At 39.7% G+C, this 17,361-nt stretch overlaps 1 protein-coding gene across 1 annotated transcript in view; it reads right to left on the bottom strand.

Moving 5' to 3' along the window:
• The window catches only part of LOC128455317 (xenotropic and polytropic retrovirus receptor 1 homolog), an 89,838-nt gene that overhangs the window by 8,319 nt on the left and 64,158 nt on the right, over positions 1-17,361 (bottom strand). The window contains exons 5-15 of the mRNA XM_053439026.1: positions 16,039-16,188; positions 14,667-14,750; positions 10,369-10,450; positions 9,222-9,311; positions 8,810-8,907; positions 8,266-8,445; positions 6,792-6,954; positions 6,508-6,702; positions 5,038-5,204; positions 2,187-2,326; positions 1,232-1,453 (exon numbers count right to left, since the gene is read on the bottom strand). Coding sequence (XP_053295001.1) covers positions 1,232-1,453; positions 2,187-2,326; positions 5,038-5,204; positions 6,508-6,702; positions 6,792-6,954; positions 8,266-8,445; positions 8,810-8,907; positions 9,222-9,311; positions 10,369-10,450; positions 14,667-14,750; positions 16,039-16,188 — 1,571 coding nt within the window. The remainder of the gene's footprint in view (positions 1-1,231; positions 1,454-2,186; positions 2,327-5,037; positions 5,205-6,507; positions 6,703-6,791; positions 6,955-8,265; positions 8,446-8,809; positions 8,908-9,221; positions 9,312-10,368; positions 10,451-14,666; positions 14,751-16,038; positions 16,189-17,361) is intronic.

Below are 17,361 nucleotides of genomic sequence, written 5' to 3'. Positions count from 1 at the left end.
GTGTGTGTGTGTGTGTGTGTGTGTGTGTGTGTGTGTGTATATACATATATATATATATATACACATATATATATATATATATATATACATATACATACATATATATACATACATATATATATACATATATATACATATATATATATACATATATATATATATATACATATATACATATATACATATATATACATATATATACATACATATATACATATACATATATATATATACATATATACATATATATATACATATATACATATATACATATATATATATACATATATACATATATATATATACATATATATATATATACACACACATGCTTTGTATCTAACAAACTCCTTCAACAGAATTAATCAGATTCAATTAATTGATCATAACTAATTGCTGTATGTAATCAGGAGACTTCTATGAGAAATAAATCTTAAATTTTTGTTTAACGGCGTGTCCGTAGGATGGAAAGAAATGGTGAGCTTTAGCAATGACACAGGAAATGGTTATAGCTTCTCGCCAAAACTTCACGATTGATTAAAGTCTGTACCTGAAGACATCTAAAAGCTAATATTTAGTCATAACTCCAACGACTTCCACCTACATCATTCCAGTTGCATGACATGTTTGTGGTCTGGTCTGGTCTTCACGGTATACACATCAATAAAATACATGTTTGTTGGAAGCTCTTATCTCATTTGTTGATGTGCTGTTACACAAAACTAAAATCTATTGCACCTCTTTCAATCCTGGAAGAGGGCTCCCTCACATCTGGCTCTCTCTCTGAGGGTTTTATGTTGTTTCTTCCCCCCTGTTAATAGTTATTCTTTTTTTGTAGTTCTTCCTCATTCTTGCTGAGGGTTAAGGGAAGAGGATGTTACACCTTGTTAAGCCCTATGGGAAAAAGACTGTGATAGGTGAATATGGGCTATACGGAATAAATAAGATTGACTGATTTATGTTAAGTGGTGTGAGGGCCCGTTAAATGCTGCGTGAAGCTAATGTGTCCATTAGAACAGAAAAATAAATGACTGTTTATGTGTCTGGGAATCTGAACTGCACTCTACATATTAAATAAAGAGACCATCAACACGAATGAATAACAGAGGTTTAGAGATGAACACATTTCATGAACACCATTCATTCCAGTCAAGTAAGTCAGTCACACTTTAGGGTACAGGATCCTTTTAAGATCCATCACATGGCTGCAGCTGTTGTTTTGAAGACTCACTGTGAGGCAAGCCTTGGCCTACGTAGACTCATGCTATAGCTCCTCTTCCAGCTCTTCTTGCCCTGCCGGTTTCTGACTCCATCTTCCTGGTCCATCATTTGCTCCAACAGGGTCTGGTCATCAGCATTGAGCGGGGCTACGCTGATGTCTCTGACAGCCCTGAACTCACCACAGTTGTTGAGATGTTCGTTCTCCAGCCGGAAAAAGTTCCACACAAAACGCCTGCCAATGACAAACACTAACTATCAGCATTTACTCTTAATCCTCCTTCCTTTTACCACATTTAAACAAAACATAAAAGATTTCAAATGTAAAAACAAATCACTTTTTTGTTTATATTTTTCACAAAATGAAATGGACTTGCTTCTGATAAAGGAAATGCTTTATTGCCTGTGCAACAACATTGAAACGGCACAGCATCTGAATCATTAACTGTAATAGATTAACTGCAATCAGATATTTCTTGGGCAAAAATATCAGTATTTGCTGTTTCAAGTTTTTCCAAATGTTGACTATTTTTGTAGTTTTTGAATATTGAAAGTACAAAATAAACCATTTTAAGACTTTGCCCTGGTTCAAAGAGATTTTGTAATCGTAAATTGATAAATCTATACTGGAAACAAATATCAACATGAGAAGATATATCCCTTAGCACCCATACAAACTATACGAGCAGAATATTTGTTGCCCTCAAACTTACTTGAAGTCGTAATACTCCTGTGAGAACTAAAATATCAAAAGGCTCCACTCACTACCTGATTGACGTGATTGTGAAATTAGTTTCTTTCTGTTATAAACAGGCATAATCTGAACTAAATCTTCACGTGTAAAATCTGGGCAAGGGTTGGAAATAGGGAAAATAAGAGAAGTACGAAACCTTATTAAAGCCCTATGAGACCAATTGTGATTTGTGAATATTGGTTATACAAACAAAATTTGATTGATTGATAGACACCTAAAGACTTCCATTGGGGCGAGCAAAGTAGCCAGAATATCAGACATGCCAGTAAACCCAGACAAAGCGCTGAGGGTGACAGTCAAGGTCCATGAGAAACGCAGCAGCACATCCTCCACTATAGCACTGTAGTAATAGGCCTGTGGGGAGAGACAGAACACATTAATCAATAAATTAGTCAATAAAACAATCAATCAAATTACTTTTTTTTTTAAATGGCACCCATTTAAAAATCCATCTTTGCCTCAAAGGGCTTAACATCATTGTAGAGGTGGCCGGGAGAGCACCTCCACCAGTACGAGAGTATCTGTAGTATTTGTAGTTTTGCTTTATTTTTGAAGAAATTGTACTTTCTTGCTTCTTGTTGTTCTGGGTTTGTTCCCTAGGGGGTTGAATGCACTTATTGTAAGTTGCTTTGTATAAAAGTGTCAGCTAAATTAAATTTGACCGGGAGTGTGGTGTATAGGGCTCAAAAGGGCACATGATCTCCCTTCACTTTTTCGCTCTGCCCTGTGAGCCCTTCTGTAAAATGAGCGGATCAACGAAACGAAAAGTGGACAATGACTGCCGAGTGTTTAACACGGAGTGGAAAACAAAATACTTTTTCACTATAGTCCAATCGGAGGCTGTATGCCTGATATGCCGAGAAACTGTCCCAGTTTTCAAGGCTTGTCTTTGCTACAAAGCATGCTAACTACGCTAGCAAGCAGTCAATACAAGAACGGAAGGCTACGGCTCAGAGGTAATTTACAGACTCAGCAAAAAAAAAAATCACAGACAAACTGCGATTCAAGAGTCAACTACCGAGGCAAGTTTTTTGGTGGCATTTGAAATAGCAAAGACTAGCAAGCCTTTCTCCAAAGAGGAGATTTTGTTATATTGCCTTGCAAATAAATGCTTTGCTAATTGTTAAAGGCCAAATCCTTTCATGTAATGATTTTTCCATGTCATTTAAATTAGTTCACAAAAACACTTCATCCATCTGGTCCTGGCTTGGCCCCTCTGTAAAAGGTTAGAACCCATTGTGACCCGCGAGTCAAAAAGTTGCCCACCCCTGCTCTAGAGGATGGACGGATATACGTGTTGAGAGACACCGAGTACAGCCATGGCCAAAAGTTTTGAGAATGACACATATATACATTTTCAGAAAAAGTCTGCTGCCTCAGTTTTTATAATGGCAATTTGCATATACTCCAGAATGCTATAAAGAGTGATCAGATGAATTGCAATTAATTGCAAAGTCCCACTTTGCCACGAAAATGAACTTTATCCCCAAAAGCCATTTCCACTGCATTTCAGCCCTGCCCCAGAAGGACTATCTGACATCATGTCAGTGATTCACTTGTTAACACAGGGGAGAGCGTTCACATGGACAAGTCTGGAGATCACTCTGTCATGCTGACATAATAGCAGACTGGAAGCTTTAAAAGGAGGGGTTGTGCTTGCAATCATTGTTATTCCTCTGTTAACCATGGTTACCTGCAAGGAAACACATGCAGTCATCATTGTTTTGCACAAAAAAGGCTTCACAGGCAAGAATATTGCTGCTATTAAGATTGCATCTAAATCTACCATTTATCGGATCATCAAGAACTTCAAGGTGAGAGGTTCAATTGTTGTGAGTAAGGCTTAAGGGCGCCCAAGAAAGTCCAGCAAGCGCCAGGACAGACTCCTAAAGTTGATTTAGCTGCGGGATCAGGGCACCACTAGTGCCGGGGATGCTCAGGAACGGCAGCAGGCAGGTGTGAGTGCATCTGCACGCACAGTGAGGCAAAGACGTTTGGAAGATGGCCTGGTGTCAAGAAGGGCAGCAAAGAAGCCACTTCCCTCCAGGAAAAACCTCAGGGACAGACTGATATTCTGCCAAAGGTACAAGGATTGGACTGATGAGGACTGGGGTGAAGTCATTTTCTCTGATGAATCCCCTTACCGATTGTTTAGGGCATCTGGAAAAAAGCTTATCCGGTGAAGAAAAGGTGAGCGCTACCATCAGTCCTGTGTCATGCCAACAGTAAAGCGGCCTGAGATCATTCATCTGTGGGGTTGCTTCTCAGCCAAGGGAATGGGCTCACTAAGAATTTTGCCTAAGAACACAGCCATGAATAAAGAATGTTACCAAAACTTCCTCTGAGAGCAACTTCTCCCAACCATCCAAGAACAGTTTGGTGACTAACAATGCCTTTTCAAGCATGATGAAGCACCTTGCCATAAGGCAAAAGTGATAACTACGTGGCTTGGGGAACAAAACATCGACACTTTGGGTCCATGGCTAGGAAACTCCCCAGACCTTAATCCCATTGAGAACTTGTGGTCAATCCTCAAGAGGCGGGTGGACAAACAAAAACCCACAAATTCTGACAAAATCAAAGCATTGATTATGCAAGAATGGGCTGCCATCAGTCAGGATATGGCCCTGAAGTTATTTGACAGCATGCCAGGGTGAATTGCAGAGGTCTTGAAAAAGAAGGATCAACACTGCAAATATTGACTCTTTGCATAAAACTGTAATTGTCAATAAAATAGTAACATATGATAAAAAGATCTATAACACTGAAGCAGCACACTTTGTGAAAACCAATACTTGTGTCAATCTCAAAACTTTTGGCCACAGCTGTAGAGCTGCAAAGCTGAGACACCAGCAGAAACTGCTGGCACTTCAATTTGACTTTCTGTGTTTGTTTAATTCAATAAAGATGCTGAAAAAAAAAAGTTTCGTCTTTGGCTGTGTCTGGGAGAGCCCTGTGGCATGGTCTACGGCCACAATCATACATAACCGCTGATGTTCCGATAATGAACCTTTTCAAACTAGTGTCAGCATGTGCAGGTTCCTCCCTGTGTGGAGGAGAAATACCTTATGAGGATAGACTATTTCCTCTCTCAGAAAGGTATTCTCTCCTGCATTTCGGTCAAATAGGCCCCAGTCCATCTTCAGATCCCAGACTAGTGTGTAACATGAGCTGACCACTAAACAGCTGATGTACAAGTAGAAGAAGATCTGGTTGTCATCGTGTTTTTCAGCTGAGGAAGAGAGAAACAAGATGAAGCATGAGGTTAGCCAGAATCAGATTCATGGGTTTAATGATACTTACACAAAATTCTTTCTGAATCTTAACCTGCTGCTACTGTGGCCTCTGACAAAAAGCAGCGGAAAGCTTCTTATTACTAATTAAGCCTAAGAAAATAAATACTTTTTTTTTTTTTATTTCATGCGGAATTGTTGCCTGCTTATGATGTGGGGTGATTTAATGATGGGAAAACATTACAGGCATAGCATCTGAGATCATTAACAGAATAAAATCTGTAGGGTTACATTATTATTAATCAAATAAAAGCATAAGAAAAAGTACAAAACACTGAAAAGTGAGAAAATTGAGCTGTCAAAAATGACGATAAACAGCATATGGTAAACTCAGCAGAATTCAGAATAGAGTGATGGTGTCTGGTGACCTGGACAACAGCTGTATGTTATTTTGATCAACTCATGAACCACCCAGAGGCACTGCGCTCTTTGAGATGCAACAGAATGCTTTTAATGTAAAAATCTTGTTGTTTTGTTATTATTTATTTCACTTTCAGAGTGGGGACTATGACATGACTCTGCTTTCAAACTGATAAAAATGCACAATAACAAGTAATTATTAAAGGCTTCATATTTTACACCTTTCTGGGATATAATTTGAGGTATTGGTACCCCTAAGATGATATATCAGTGGTTTAAAGTTGAAGACTGCTGCAATGTGTATTTCCTGACTTTTCTTTTGCCTTTCTCTGGAGCTGAAGACAGAACAGGCTGTTTTTGCCTGCCTCTTGAGCCCTTCTCTGATTGTCTGACTGCACTTTGAGTGACACTTGGCCAGGCCTATCACTGGTCTCATTCTGGCGAATTCACTCTCTCTGGTAATCACATCTGAAAGTCACGCTATGTTTGGATACCGCTATAGAAGACCAGCCACATATTTACAGTCGGTTACACCAGGATGTTTCTGAACAGTAAGTTACACCATCCTCATGTTTATTCAAGTTTTAGCAGGACAGTTGGCCAATGTATACGAGTAACATCCCAAGTTACAGTACGGAGTTTACAAATTGGAGATTCAATACGATACCTACTGACCCCCTTCAAGTCATTATGGATGGTAAAAGCCCAGAAAATGTATTTTACACAATATGGGCCATTTAAGACAGAACAGGAAGGAAGTTAACGTAATACCATTCCTAAATTGTAGGAAATTATACTAAATAATTATAAATAAAGTTGATATAAAGGTCTGGAGTGCCCTGTGTGTACATTATGTCATCTGTACACTGAGAACAGCTTTACCTTTGTGTGTACTGTACAGGGCAGCAAAGATGACGACAAAGAAAGACGTTGAGTATTTCCCCGCATTAACCAAGTGAGGGAAGGCCCGTTTGGTGTCACGGTAACGTCGCAGACACTGGACAAATCGGAACCAAGCAGGAAGGCATTGGATAACCGCACGGACACCATAGGAGTAGGAGTTGCACACTCTTTTATCTGCAAACAATGACATGCAAGGAGTGTGGTCATGATAACGTGTAGATCAGTCTTCACAGCCTTCAGTAGCATTTATTATACAGTCCCACCTCTGCTGATTAGTCCATCATGTTTTGTCCAGTCCAGTTCAAAACTGTAAAAACAGATCATATACTCCAGATCCATCAGAACCACTACCAGAGAGTTCAGCTGATCAGCCAGCCAAAAGTCAGCGAAGCCAACATGATGAAATGGAGCTGTCACCACTCGAAACTGTGGAGGAGTCAACAAAATGAGAAAGATCAGATTCTTTACAAAATAAACTAAACTAGGAGTTTTCACAACATATCCATTTGGCATGGTATAAACAGTAGGTGGAAGTCAAGGTCTCAGTGTGCCTTCGACCATAGTGGAAAGTGTAAACAATTATTCTGACAGAAGGGCTGAAACCAGCCATAACCTTACAGGGCAAGATGCACTGAATATTAGTACTTGTATATCAGAGCAGTGGTAAATAAGAGATTTCAGTTTTGTTTTGACTTTGTAATAATGGGTTATTGAGTATTGCCTGATGGGTGAAAATATTAAATTTACATCACCATACAGAGGTGAACTAGAATTACCGCACAGTGGTTGTATGCGTCTGTCAACCAGTGCAGTTTCGTCTCCATATTTCTACATTTAAAAAAGTGACAAAGGATTAAAAGTTGAAGAAATTCTCTCAAGGCGGTCTTGAAATATGCCAAAGGGTTTTTTGAGGCCACTGTGACCCTGACATTTGACTAATAAAATTTGATCACTTAATCACTGAGTCCAATTAAATATGCCAAAGTGTCCCTGGGTACGATACTAACCCCAATTTGACCTTTCTAAAAGAGAAAGTGCTGTACATGCAGGCACTGTATGAATGTGTGTGAATGGGTGAATGTAAAACTGTAGTGTAAAGGGCTTTGCGTGGTTATCAGGACTAGAGAAGACTAACCATGTGTGCAAAATTTGAAAAATTATAATACAGCTCATCTATGAATCCAGGTGAAGGGTGCCAGATATTATTGAAATTCCCGACTGGTGAAACGTCATTAAATATCATATTCACAGGAATGTGTGGTCACTGAGACCTTGACCTTTGCGTCCCAAAATCAAATCCTAGTCCAAATCAATGTTCTCAATCAATTTTTTTTTTTTTTTGAGAAAATGAGCAAAATAAAGATGAAACATTGGCAGATTAATCATTCGTGAAATGTTCATTAAAATCGTTCTACAGTTATGGCCCTTTAAAGATATTGTAGGCGCAAGAAAAAATAAGGAAAGCCTTTAACAGACATCTTCTCTTTGGTTTAAAGTATTTTCCACAGATATTCACCCCTGACCTCCCCAATTCATATGGAAAAGAAAGGGAAGATGAATTATATCTTATGTCTGACCTACTAGTTGTTTAATAGTCAAGTTAGATAAAGGTAGGGATGTTTTTACCGTAAATATTAGAATGATGTTAGATCACTAAAATTGCCAACCACTTAAAAAAAAAAAGTGTTGATACAAAGGACAATATGAAGTATGTGTGATTATTTAATGAGTAGTTACCAGGAGTTTGAGCAGCCAGAATCTTGACTTGTAGTAGCACGTCTTGAGAGGGTTGATGAGAAAGAGGAGGAAGAAGCCGTAGAGAGCCAGAGGGTTTGCCTGCATTGGTACCAGGATGCTGTCGCTGAAGAGACAGGACAGCAGGCTAATGCACCACAGCACACCCAGCAGACCTGCAATCTACACACACACGCACACGCACACGCACACACACACACACACACACACACAATGTTCATCAATGCAATCTGAGAAACAGAGTGACAAATGAACAAACAACATCCATACCACTTGTCCTTTGAGAGTTGCAAGGGGAAATGGAGCCAATCAACTACTGCTACAAAAGGCACGCCATTGGCTGGTTAACTGGCCCCACCTCAAGAAAGGTTGCCACAGTGTGTGGCGTGTTAAATGATAGACCCGCTAAGGAACTATTTAAAAAAAAAAAATTTAGCCAAGAAACTTACTACATATTCTAAACCATTTGTTTAATTTGTTACGAGTGTCTTTGCGCATGTGTGCATGTGTGTGTGCGCACTCAGACCTCAAACAGATGTTGGTGGGACAGGTTGTTCCTGGGGTTGAGTTCAAATATGAGGACATGGTTGACTCCTGCCTGCCTCCACCCATACGTGTTGATGCCTGGAACATGAAGACAGTAAACAGTAAGACTGGTGGAGGAGATTGCGTGCTGTCTGATCATTGAGAAGAGAGACAGTCGGACAAGGAACCATTCAAGTTGTTTTTGTGTTTTGCCTACACATGTGCATACATCAATCTGCCTAACTGACTTCTGTCACATTAACGTGGCAGTGGATATTATTTTGCAACTGAACACAAATATTCAGGTTCAACTAGGTTTGTTTTTTAATACTGAGAAATGTCCTTGTCCTCAGCTCAACTCAAAAATTTACATCGGAGCAACTCTGTGTGTGTGTGTGTATGTGTGTGAATACCTAACAGGAAGAGAAATTCTATCAAGAGGAAACCTCCTCTGTAGATCCTGACCATGGGCCACACATCAGGACTACGAATCATCACAGCTCCTAATGAGTGACATATGAAATGAAAGACATATTTCAGCAGTAGATATTTTCCAAATACTTTTTGCTATAGTAATAAAGTGTCTAAACAAAGGTGGACCAAAAGGGATATTCAATAATTCTAGCAAAGTCATATAAACTAACATTCACAGTGTCAAATTTATACATTTAGGGCTGGGCGATAAAACGGTTGAAATTGATGATTATCGCGATATAACTTTTTCTTGATAGAGATTTAAGACTGTTCGATATAGCATCGATAGAACTCCCAGATTACAACGCATCGCGGTGTTCTAACTTCATTGTTGCAGAAGAAGCGACGCCCCATTTATCGAGGAACATAAATATGAATTCAACAGGTTTTTATAAAGATCAGTTCAAGTGTGATGATTAGAAAACATCACAGGAGCGGGTCACTTGTTGACCAGCAGAGAATTGCGCCAATGTGCAGTGGCGCTGATTTAAGTTAAGATAAGATCAAACTTGATTAATCCACACACTTGGGAAATTATGTTGTTACAGCAGAGGGCCCTTCAGAATGTGGAGCACAAAAGAATAAAGAAATATAAAAAGGAAATAGAATAAAAAAAAAAAAATTATGATTAAATTAAGAAAAAGCTGAGAATGTACATTGTATACCCCTTTTCAGTGTAGTGTTTGTATGAAATGATATAAGTAAGGGGAAAAAATTGTACATAAGAACATCGTACATAAACACGAATGTGAACAAAAGTTATTTTCTGGTTACATTATTTATATCGGGATATATATCAACTGATATGAAAAAATTATCCTGATAGGATTTTTTATTCATTTCATCCAGCCCTACATACATTTGGAAGTATAGAAAAATTAAACTATAAAAACATGTTTAAATCTTTCTGAAAAATTTTACAACTCTTGTTAGACAAAGGAAAAAAACAACAAATCCTCATTGTTTTGATTCATTTTTTTCCCTGCTGTGACCTACACTAACCACATGTTTAAGTATCAGACCTTTAAAATCACAAAGATAACAGATCCTTTGGTCTGTGTGTATGCGTGCGTGTGTTTGTTCTACCTGTAATGACCACTGTAACCATTAAGACAAGGAATACTCCACAATAAAGTCCAACTCTAAACGTGGTCCAAGCAGGTGCAGGCTGCAGGTAGAGACACATGCAGCATCTTAGCAGGATATCATGATATGATGATACAGAGTGAAACACAAGCAATATCATAAAACACTTAAATTGTTAAAACATTTTATATATATATATATATATATATAGTACCAGTCAAAAGTCTGGACACACCTTCTCTTTTCTTTTCTTTATTTTTTTTTTCTTTCTACATTGCAGATTAATATTGTACACATCAAAACTATGAAGGAACACATATGGAATTATGTGGTAATCAAAAAATGGCTCAACAAACCAAAATATGTTTTATATTTTAGATTCTTCAAAGTATCCACCTTTTGCAAAGATGACATCTTTGCACACTCTTGGCAATCTTTCAACCAGCTTATTTAGGTAGTCACCTGGGGTCAGATTTATAAAAGAGTGCGTAGGATTCTTACTAAAAGTTTGCGTACGCACAAAAGCCGGAAATGGCATACGCCAAAGCTCATTCCGATTTATAAAGCCGTGCGCACGCAAAGCTGAACTCCAAATCCGCCCTCCACACGCCCAATTTCAACTATAAATGGTCAATGCAAAGCACGTCACGAATATTAAATTATGAAGCTGACCAGTGGGTTTCCACCGTCCTGAGTCCTGACGGAGGCACGGCATCAAGCGATGTGAAGAGGAAGTGAAACTTTCTGACACTGATATCGAGAAATCTGTTAGTGAGGTGAAGAGCGACTTTATGGGACAGCAGTGATGTCACTAATAAAGAAAATACACTGATACCTCGCTTCCTCCTCATCCTTCCATTCGCATGCACACATCGAGCAGAACCCCACACCGGTGTCACTGCAGTATTTATCCATTTAGAGCATCGGACCGATTCCCTCACATCAGTGGATCCTCACCTCCTCTCTGGGATATTAACTGGAAAGTTTCTTCATTTCTTGTAAGTGATCTCTTCTGCGCTCTATGTGCGCTGGGTCGCTCTGTGCGCCTGATGGCTCAGTCACGTTGCCTGCACTGAATTATTGATAAACGCAGAGTGTTAGAAGATATTATTAAACCTGTTAATGACTCAGCTCCGTAACTCCGCGCTTAAATCTAATCTGAACGTAATTTGCTCTCAGTTGTTTCATATATTTTTTAATTAAAAGGCTCGTGTGGAACAGATATGTCGCGCGAGCCAAACTGAGCAGTTGGTTTTAATGTAAATGATGGATTGGATCAATAATCTGGCTTCAGTTCACCACCTTACGTCTGCGTCGCCACTTTCCCGTCTCCAAAACGTTTGTACGCATGGGTCAGAGTTTGCGTGGAAATACGCAAATTCTCCCATCAAGTTTGTTTTTATAAATCCCAACGTTTGCGTGAAAAGTGGCATACGCACGTTTCAGGCCCCGCTTTGTGCGTACATAACGGTTATAAATCCGACCCCCGGGAAAAATGCACACATTTTCCCGTCAAGTTCGTTTTAATAAATCCCAACTTTGGCGAGAGAAGTGGCGTACGCTCGTTATTAAAAAAATAATAATACGCAACGGTTATAAATCCGACCCCAGGAATGGTTTTCCAACAGTCTTGAAGTGTTCCCAGAGGTGCTGAGCACTTGTTGCCTGCTTTGCCTTCACTTTGTGGTCCAACTCATCCCGACCATCTCATTTGGGTTTAGGTCAGGTGGTTATGGAGGCCAGGTCATCTGACGCAGCACTCCATCAATCTCCTTCTTGGTCAAATAGCCCTTACATTGCCTGGAGGTGTGTTTGGGGTCATTGTCCTGTTTAAATACAAATGCTGGTCCCACTAAGCGCAAACCAGATGGGATGGCATGTCGCTGCAGAATGCTCTGGAAGCCATGCTGGTTAAAGTATGCCTTAAATTTTGAATATATCACCAGCAAAGCCCCCCCCAAACTATCACACCTCCTCCTCCATGCTTCACGCTGGGAACCACACATGTAGAGACCATCCAATCACCTTTACTGCGTCCGTCCAAGGCATGGCGGTTGGAACAAAAAATATCAAATTTGGACTCATCAGACCAAAGTAAAGATTTCAACTGGGTTAACGTCCATTCCTTGTGTTTCTTGGCCCAAGCAAATGTCTTCTTCTTGTTGTTCTTCCTCAGTCGTGGCTTCTTTGCAGGAATTCAATCATGATGGCCTGATTCACGCAGTCTCCCCTGGACAGCTGATGTTGAGATGTGTCTGGTACTCTGCGAAGCATTTATGTTGCCTCTAATCTGAGGTGCTGTTAATCTGCGGTTTCTGAGGCTGGTAACTCTAATGAATTTATGGTCAGCAGCAGGGGTAATTATTGGTCTTCCTTTCCTGGGGCGATCCTCATGAGCGATAGATTCATCATAGCGTTGGATGGTTATCGTATAAAAGTAATGATGGTCTGGTTCTTGCCATGATATGGATAAGAACTGTAGTCGAATAGGCCTATTCACTGTATAGAACTGTGCACCAACCCTGCCTCTGCACAACACAACTGATGATTTCAAACACATTAGGAAGGCAAGAGATTCTACAAATTAACTCTTGACAAGGCAAACCTGTTAATTGAAAACCCTTCCAGGTTACTACCACATGAAGCTGATTGAAAGAAGGCCAAGAGTGTGCAAAGCTGTCATCAAAGCAAAAGGTGGCTACTTTAAGAATCTAAAATATAAACCATATTCTGGCTGTTTAACACTTAACATAATTCCATATTAGTTCCTTCATAGTTTTGATGTCTTATATATTAATCTGCAATTTAGAAAGAAAGAAAAATAAAGAACCATTGAATGAGAAGGTGTGTCCAAACTTTTGACTGGTATTGTATATATATTTAATATGATCTATATAGGTATTATAAATATTCTGAACTGTAAACCAGTGTGCGGATATCTCACATAACTGGTCCCCTGAGCATTTTCTATACACAGGTAGCTGTTGAGGAGTTTTTGAACATCCTCACACATTACTGTATATGCCATTATATATTATGCTTATAGTGTAGATTACATCATAACGGTACACCATTACAATTATAGTGCCTGTCTAGGCTGCTGGCTAAGGGACATTCAAATCTAACTCAGATGCACCAGACAGAGAGGTACCAACTCTCACCAACTTGAACTCATTTGCGTATTTCACCAGTGGCAAGACGTAAGGACACAATGCGATTTAGGAATGCATACTTTAGGCTTAACAATCCAATAGGATGCGAACACGTACATGTTGACATGGATGTGCTTTTGGAATGGGGAAGATATATGGGGAAGCTGTGAGAGACATCTTCAGACTTGGTTGTGACAATAGCTCATGTTACTCTGTTAGCGTTTGTATATTGTTCCTGTTTTTCTGTTATTTGTTTCCTCCTGGTCTCCTTGTCCTCTCAAGTCTACATTAAAACCTTCTGCATAAGACATCAGCCCCTTCCTGAGTTGTCCTTTGACCAGCTTCCAGAAAATGTCCATAACAATAGCTACAACATCCACCCACCAACTCCCGCACCCATCCACCTTAATATGTATGGGGACATTATATTATGTTATCTTCTTGTATCTCTGCAGAAGCACTACTGCAGTTTTCTGTTATTTCATTATGTCTTCAAAAACGGTATCTTTGCATATATATTTAATAACATGTAATTTGCTTTGGCAGTAATGTAGAGTTGAAGTGAACCTCATTCAATTTTAAGCATCTGTTCTATGAACTGATCAGAGAAGCAGAGGTTAAGGGAGGTAGCAATACACTGGGAGTATAATTTTGTAATCGATATAAATATAGAGTGACATTTTGCGCTTCGACTTTCTCCATATCTCATCTTTGTGATCATGTTCAAAAGACTTCTTATCAGACTGGAGAGAGAGATGTTACACTCTTATACATTTTAACAGGGAAGCACTTATTGCTTATTGAATATGTATAAGTAGTAAAAGTTTGAGCTTTTAAGCATTGGTGAATGTTACTGATTGACATAATGATGACATTATTATAACTTGACAACTGTAAGGGGGATGCAGTCCAGCAAATTATTAATACACTGAGAATGTAATCATTTTGTGGTGTGGCTGTTCATATCCATACCGTATTATTTAGTTTTTATTGTTTAAAAATGTGTTACATATTGACAGAAACAGATAGGCAGACGATGCAATAAATTACTTTTGGAGCATGGGTTAGCAGTCATTGGCTCTCTATTCATTCACAGAGGCAGTACAGTGACAAATTAAAAAGTGTATGTGTGTGCTTGCATCTGACCTGTGCAGCTCCCAGGGGAGGTACCCTCAGCCTCTTCATGGCCTTCTGCCTGTCACCACCTTCCAACTCTGTTGTGACCAGTGCCTGAGAAACAGAGATTTGTCCTGTTCCTCTATGATCATACCAACTTCTTTCAGAATCGTAACACTGTAGATCTCATACAACCTGCTGCAGCAATCAGGTATATGTATAAACGTGAATATGAGCAAGATGACATGTATGCGCACCTGGAGAAATTCTATACTTGATGTTTTTGTTGTGAAAAGAGATGATACCAAACATTGCAGCAAAAATGTTAATTCACGGTACTGTGAGGGTCCTTTCGGAAGTTTCAGCTTGCTTATTGAATATGTGCATGGTGGAGTTCTAGCTTCAGCTATGGGTCAATGTCCTGTGGATCTGCATTTTCACACTGACTTTCTGGACTGACTGTAGGACATACATGTAATTGTCCTGCAGTCAGTCAGTTGACTTCTGTGATTAAGTCACATATGAGGTTTCCTCATGGGACATAAGACTCTATTATAAGGACATTAATTCTGTGTTATTTCTGAAGTGTCAACTCCTCTGAAGTCATATGAGGGATTTTCTTTTGGTCTAGCAGACCTGCAGCTTCTCTCAGCTGCATCTCTATGTGTTATAGGTTTCCACATTAACTTTGAGATTTCAGTCTAGAAGACTCTTCTTGCTTTATAGCATCAGTCAGCTTTATGTTCAGACCCTTAGTCAGTGAGCTTTGAGCCTATGTTTGCTGAGTGGTCACACAAAGAGTCTGAAAATGTATCTTTCCCTGTCAAATCTTGATGACAGCTACTCACCTGGGCTACAAATGTCGAAGACAATTATATTTCTGAATCAACAGCAACAAGCCAAGTGTCAGTAAACAGCTGCTCCCTTCATTTCTATGATTTGTTAAATAATGATCAGAAACATATTTCGTGGTCATAGTGACCTTTGACCACCACACTGTAAACATTTCATCCTCAAGACCAAATAAACGTTTCTGTCAACACTGATGAAATTCCCTCAAGGCCCCCTCGTTCATGAAAATGTGACGGATGAACCGAAAAAGTGCAAACTCTGGCATTATTTACTTTATTCAAGAGTGTGCTCTTTTATTTTGAGTGTTCTTTGTTCAGATTTTTTAATGATTTCCCTCATACCCTTGTCCTCTCTCTCAAACAACCCCTGATCATGGGCAGATTCTCTCCGCTCCTGCTCAAATCTGTTTGCTCTTAGATATGCTGTTGATGCATTCCTGTTCTGTGTTGTGCTTCAGTTTAAGTCATTCTCTAGGTGCTCTGTACACTCAACAAAATTCTTTACTCAGATTTTTGTATTAAACTCTACATATAAACAATCGTGTGTGTACCTCAGTTTCAGAGATGAGCTGTGTGATTTTCTTGCATGTGTAAAACGGAGCCACTTCAACGTGGGCCACCCTCCAGTCGGCCCCCCTCGAAGTCTCCAAAATCTTATCATGCTTCTTTAGGATCTTCCTGAAACCTGTGAAGTTCAGGTTCTGTAGAGACACAGAGGGAGAGACAGAACAGCGTTAAAAGAAAAAAAGAAGAGAACAATCAATACGAGCTAATGAAACACTTGATGAAAGATGTGAAATGAGCTAAAGAGGAGTAAGAGCTCTGCATATGGTCCAGCTGTGATTTGTAAGAAGATGAAATGAAGACTGGATGTGAATTATATGCTTGTTCTTCACTGACTGAACAGTGGGGTTAAAAGCGGTTTCATTTACACATGTAAGCACAACCTCCTTTCATTACTTAAAACAGTTTAAATTGCCTTTGACTGAGTGAGAACAAGCTGTGAACAACTACATTATAAAGTTAATATGGTGAACATTTTAGCTCATAGCAGTGTATTCACACATCCAGCAGCTGCAGAGCAACATTAGAAGTTGTAGTTATTTGGTCTGGTTTGGTCTCCACAACGTCCCTGCTGAATGCTTCATTACGTTCACCAGCTAATCCCTGGCATATACACACAGGGACAAAATTGATGGTACCCTAAAGGCTGGCGCATGCTTCTGCGTTTTCAGGGGCCCGCAAGCGCAAGAGCCCTTGCGGGCCCCTTACGTGCTTACGTACCCCTTCTTATGTGCTTGCGTGCGTCGACCAAATTGTCTAACTATAATGTAAAGCTCTGCAAGCCTCACGCAGCCCGCAAGGCTGTGATTGGTCTGCTAACTACATCCTTTCCGGAGTCGCATTTCCAGTTTCATGCCCCATAATACCGGCAGAAACCATGGAAGATTTATCAGAAAGAATATGTACCAAATAGAAGAGCCTAGGGCTGCTCAATTATGGAAAAAATCATGATCACGATTATTTTGGACAATATCGAAATCACGATATTCAAACGATTATTAATATGTGCCCTTATTCTGAAGTCTATGCTTTATTCTTTAAATGACTGGAGCGTGCGCAATAAAGTGAATCATTTACGGTTCAGGTAAACACCCATGACAGCTGTGTGTCTTATTCCTCCGTGAAACCAGGATATCGGTGCCCGGTTATCCAAACCCTTAATGATGGCAACACTCTCTGACCGGCTGACCGGCGCGGAGAAATCCGGTCTGACCGGTCTGAACAGCCAGGTGGGAGCGCGCTTGAGAATAGCGGTGCGCGGCGCGGCCGCTACATGGTGTGCTGCTGCTCGAACCTTCTCAACCCTTTTT

Source organism: Pleuronectes platessa, chromosome 13 (assembly GCF_947347685.1).
Source record: "Pleuronectes platessa chromosome 13, fPlePla1.1, whole genome shotgun sequence".
Lineage (NCBI taxonomy): Eukaryota > Metazoa > Chordata > Actinopteri > Pleuronectiformes > Pleuronectidae > Pleuronectes > Pleuronectes platessa.
The sequence above is the reverse complement of the archived record's forward strand: the minus strand, read 5'-3'. Positions and strand labels throughout refer to the sequence as shown.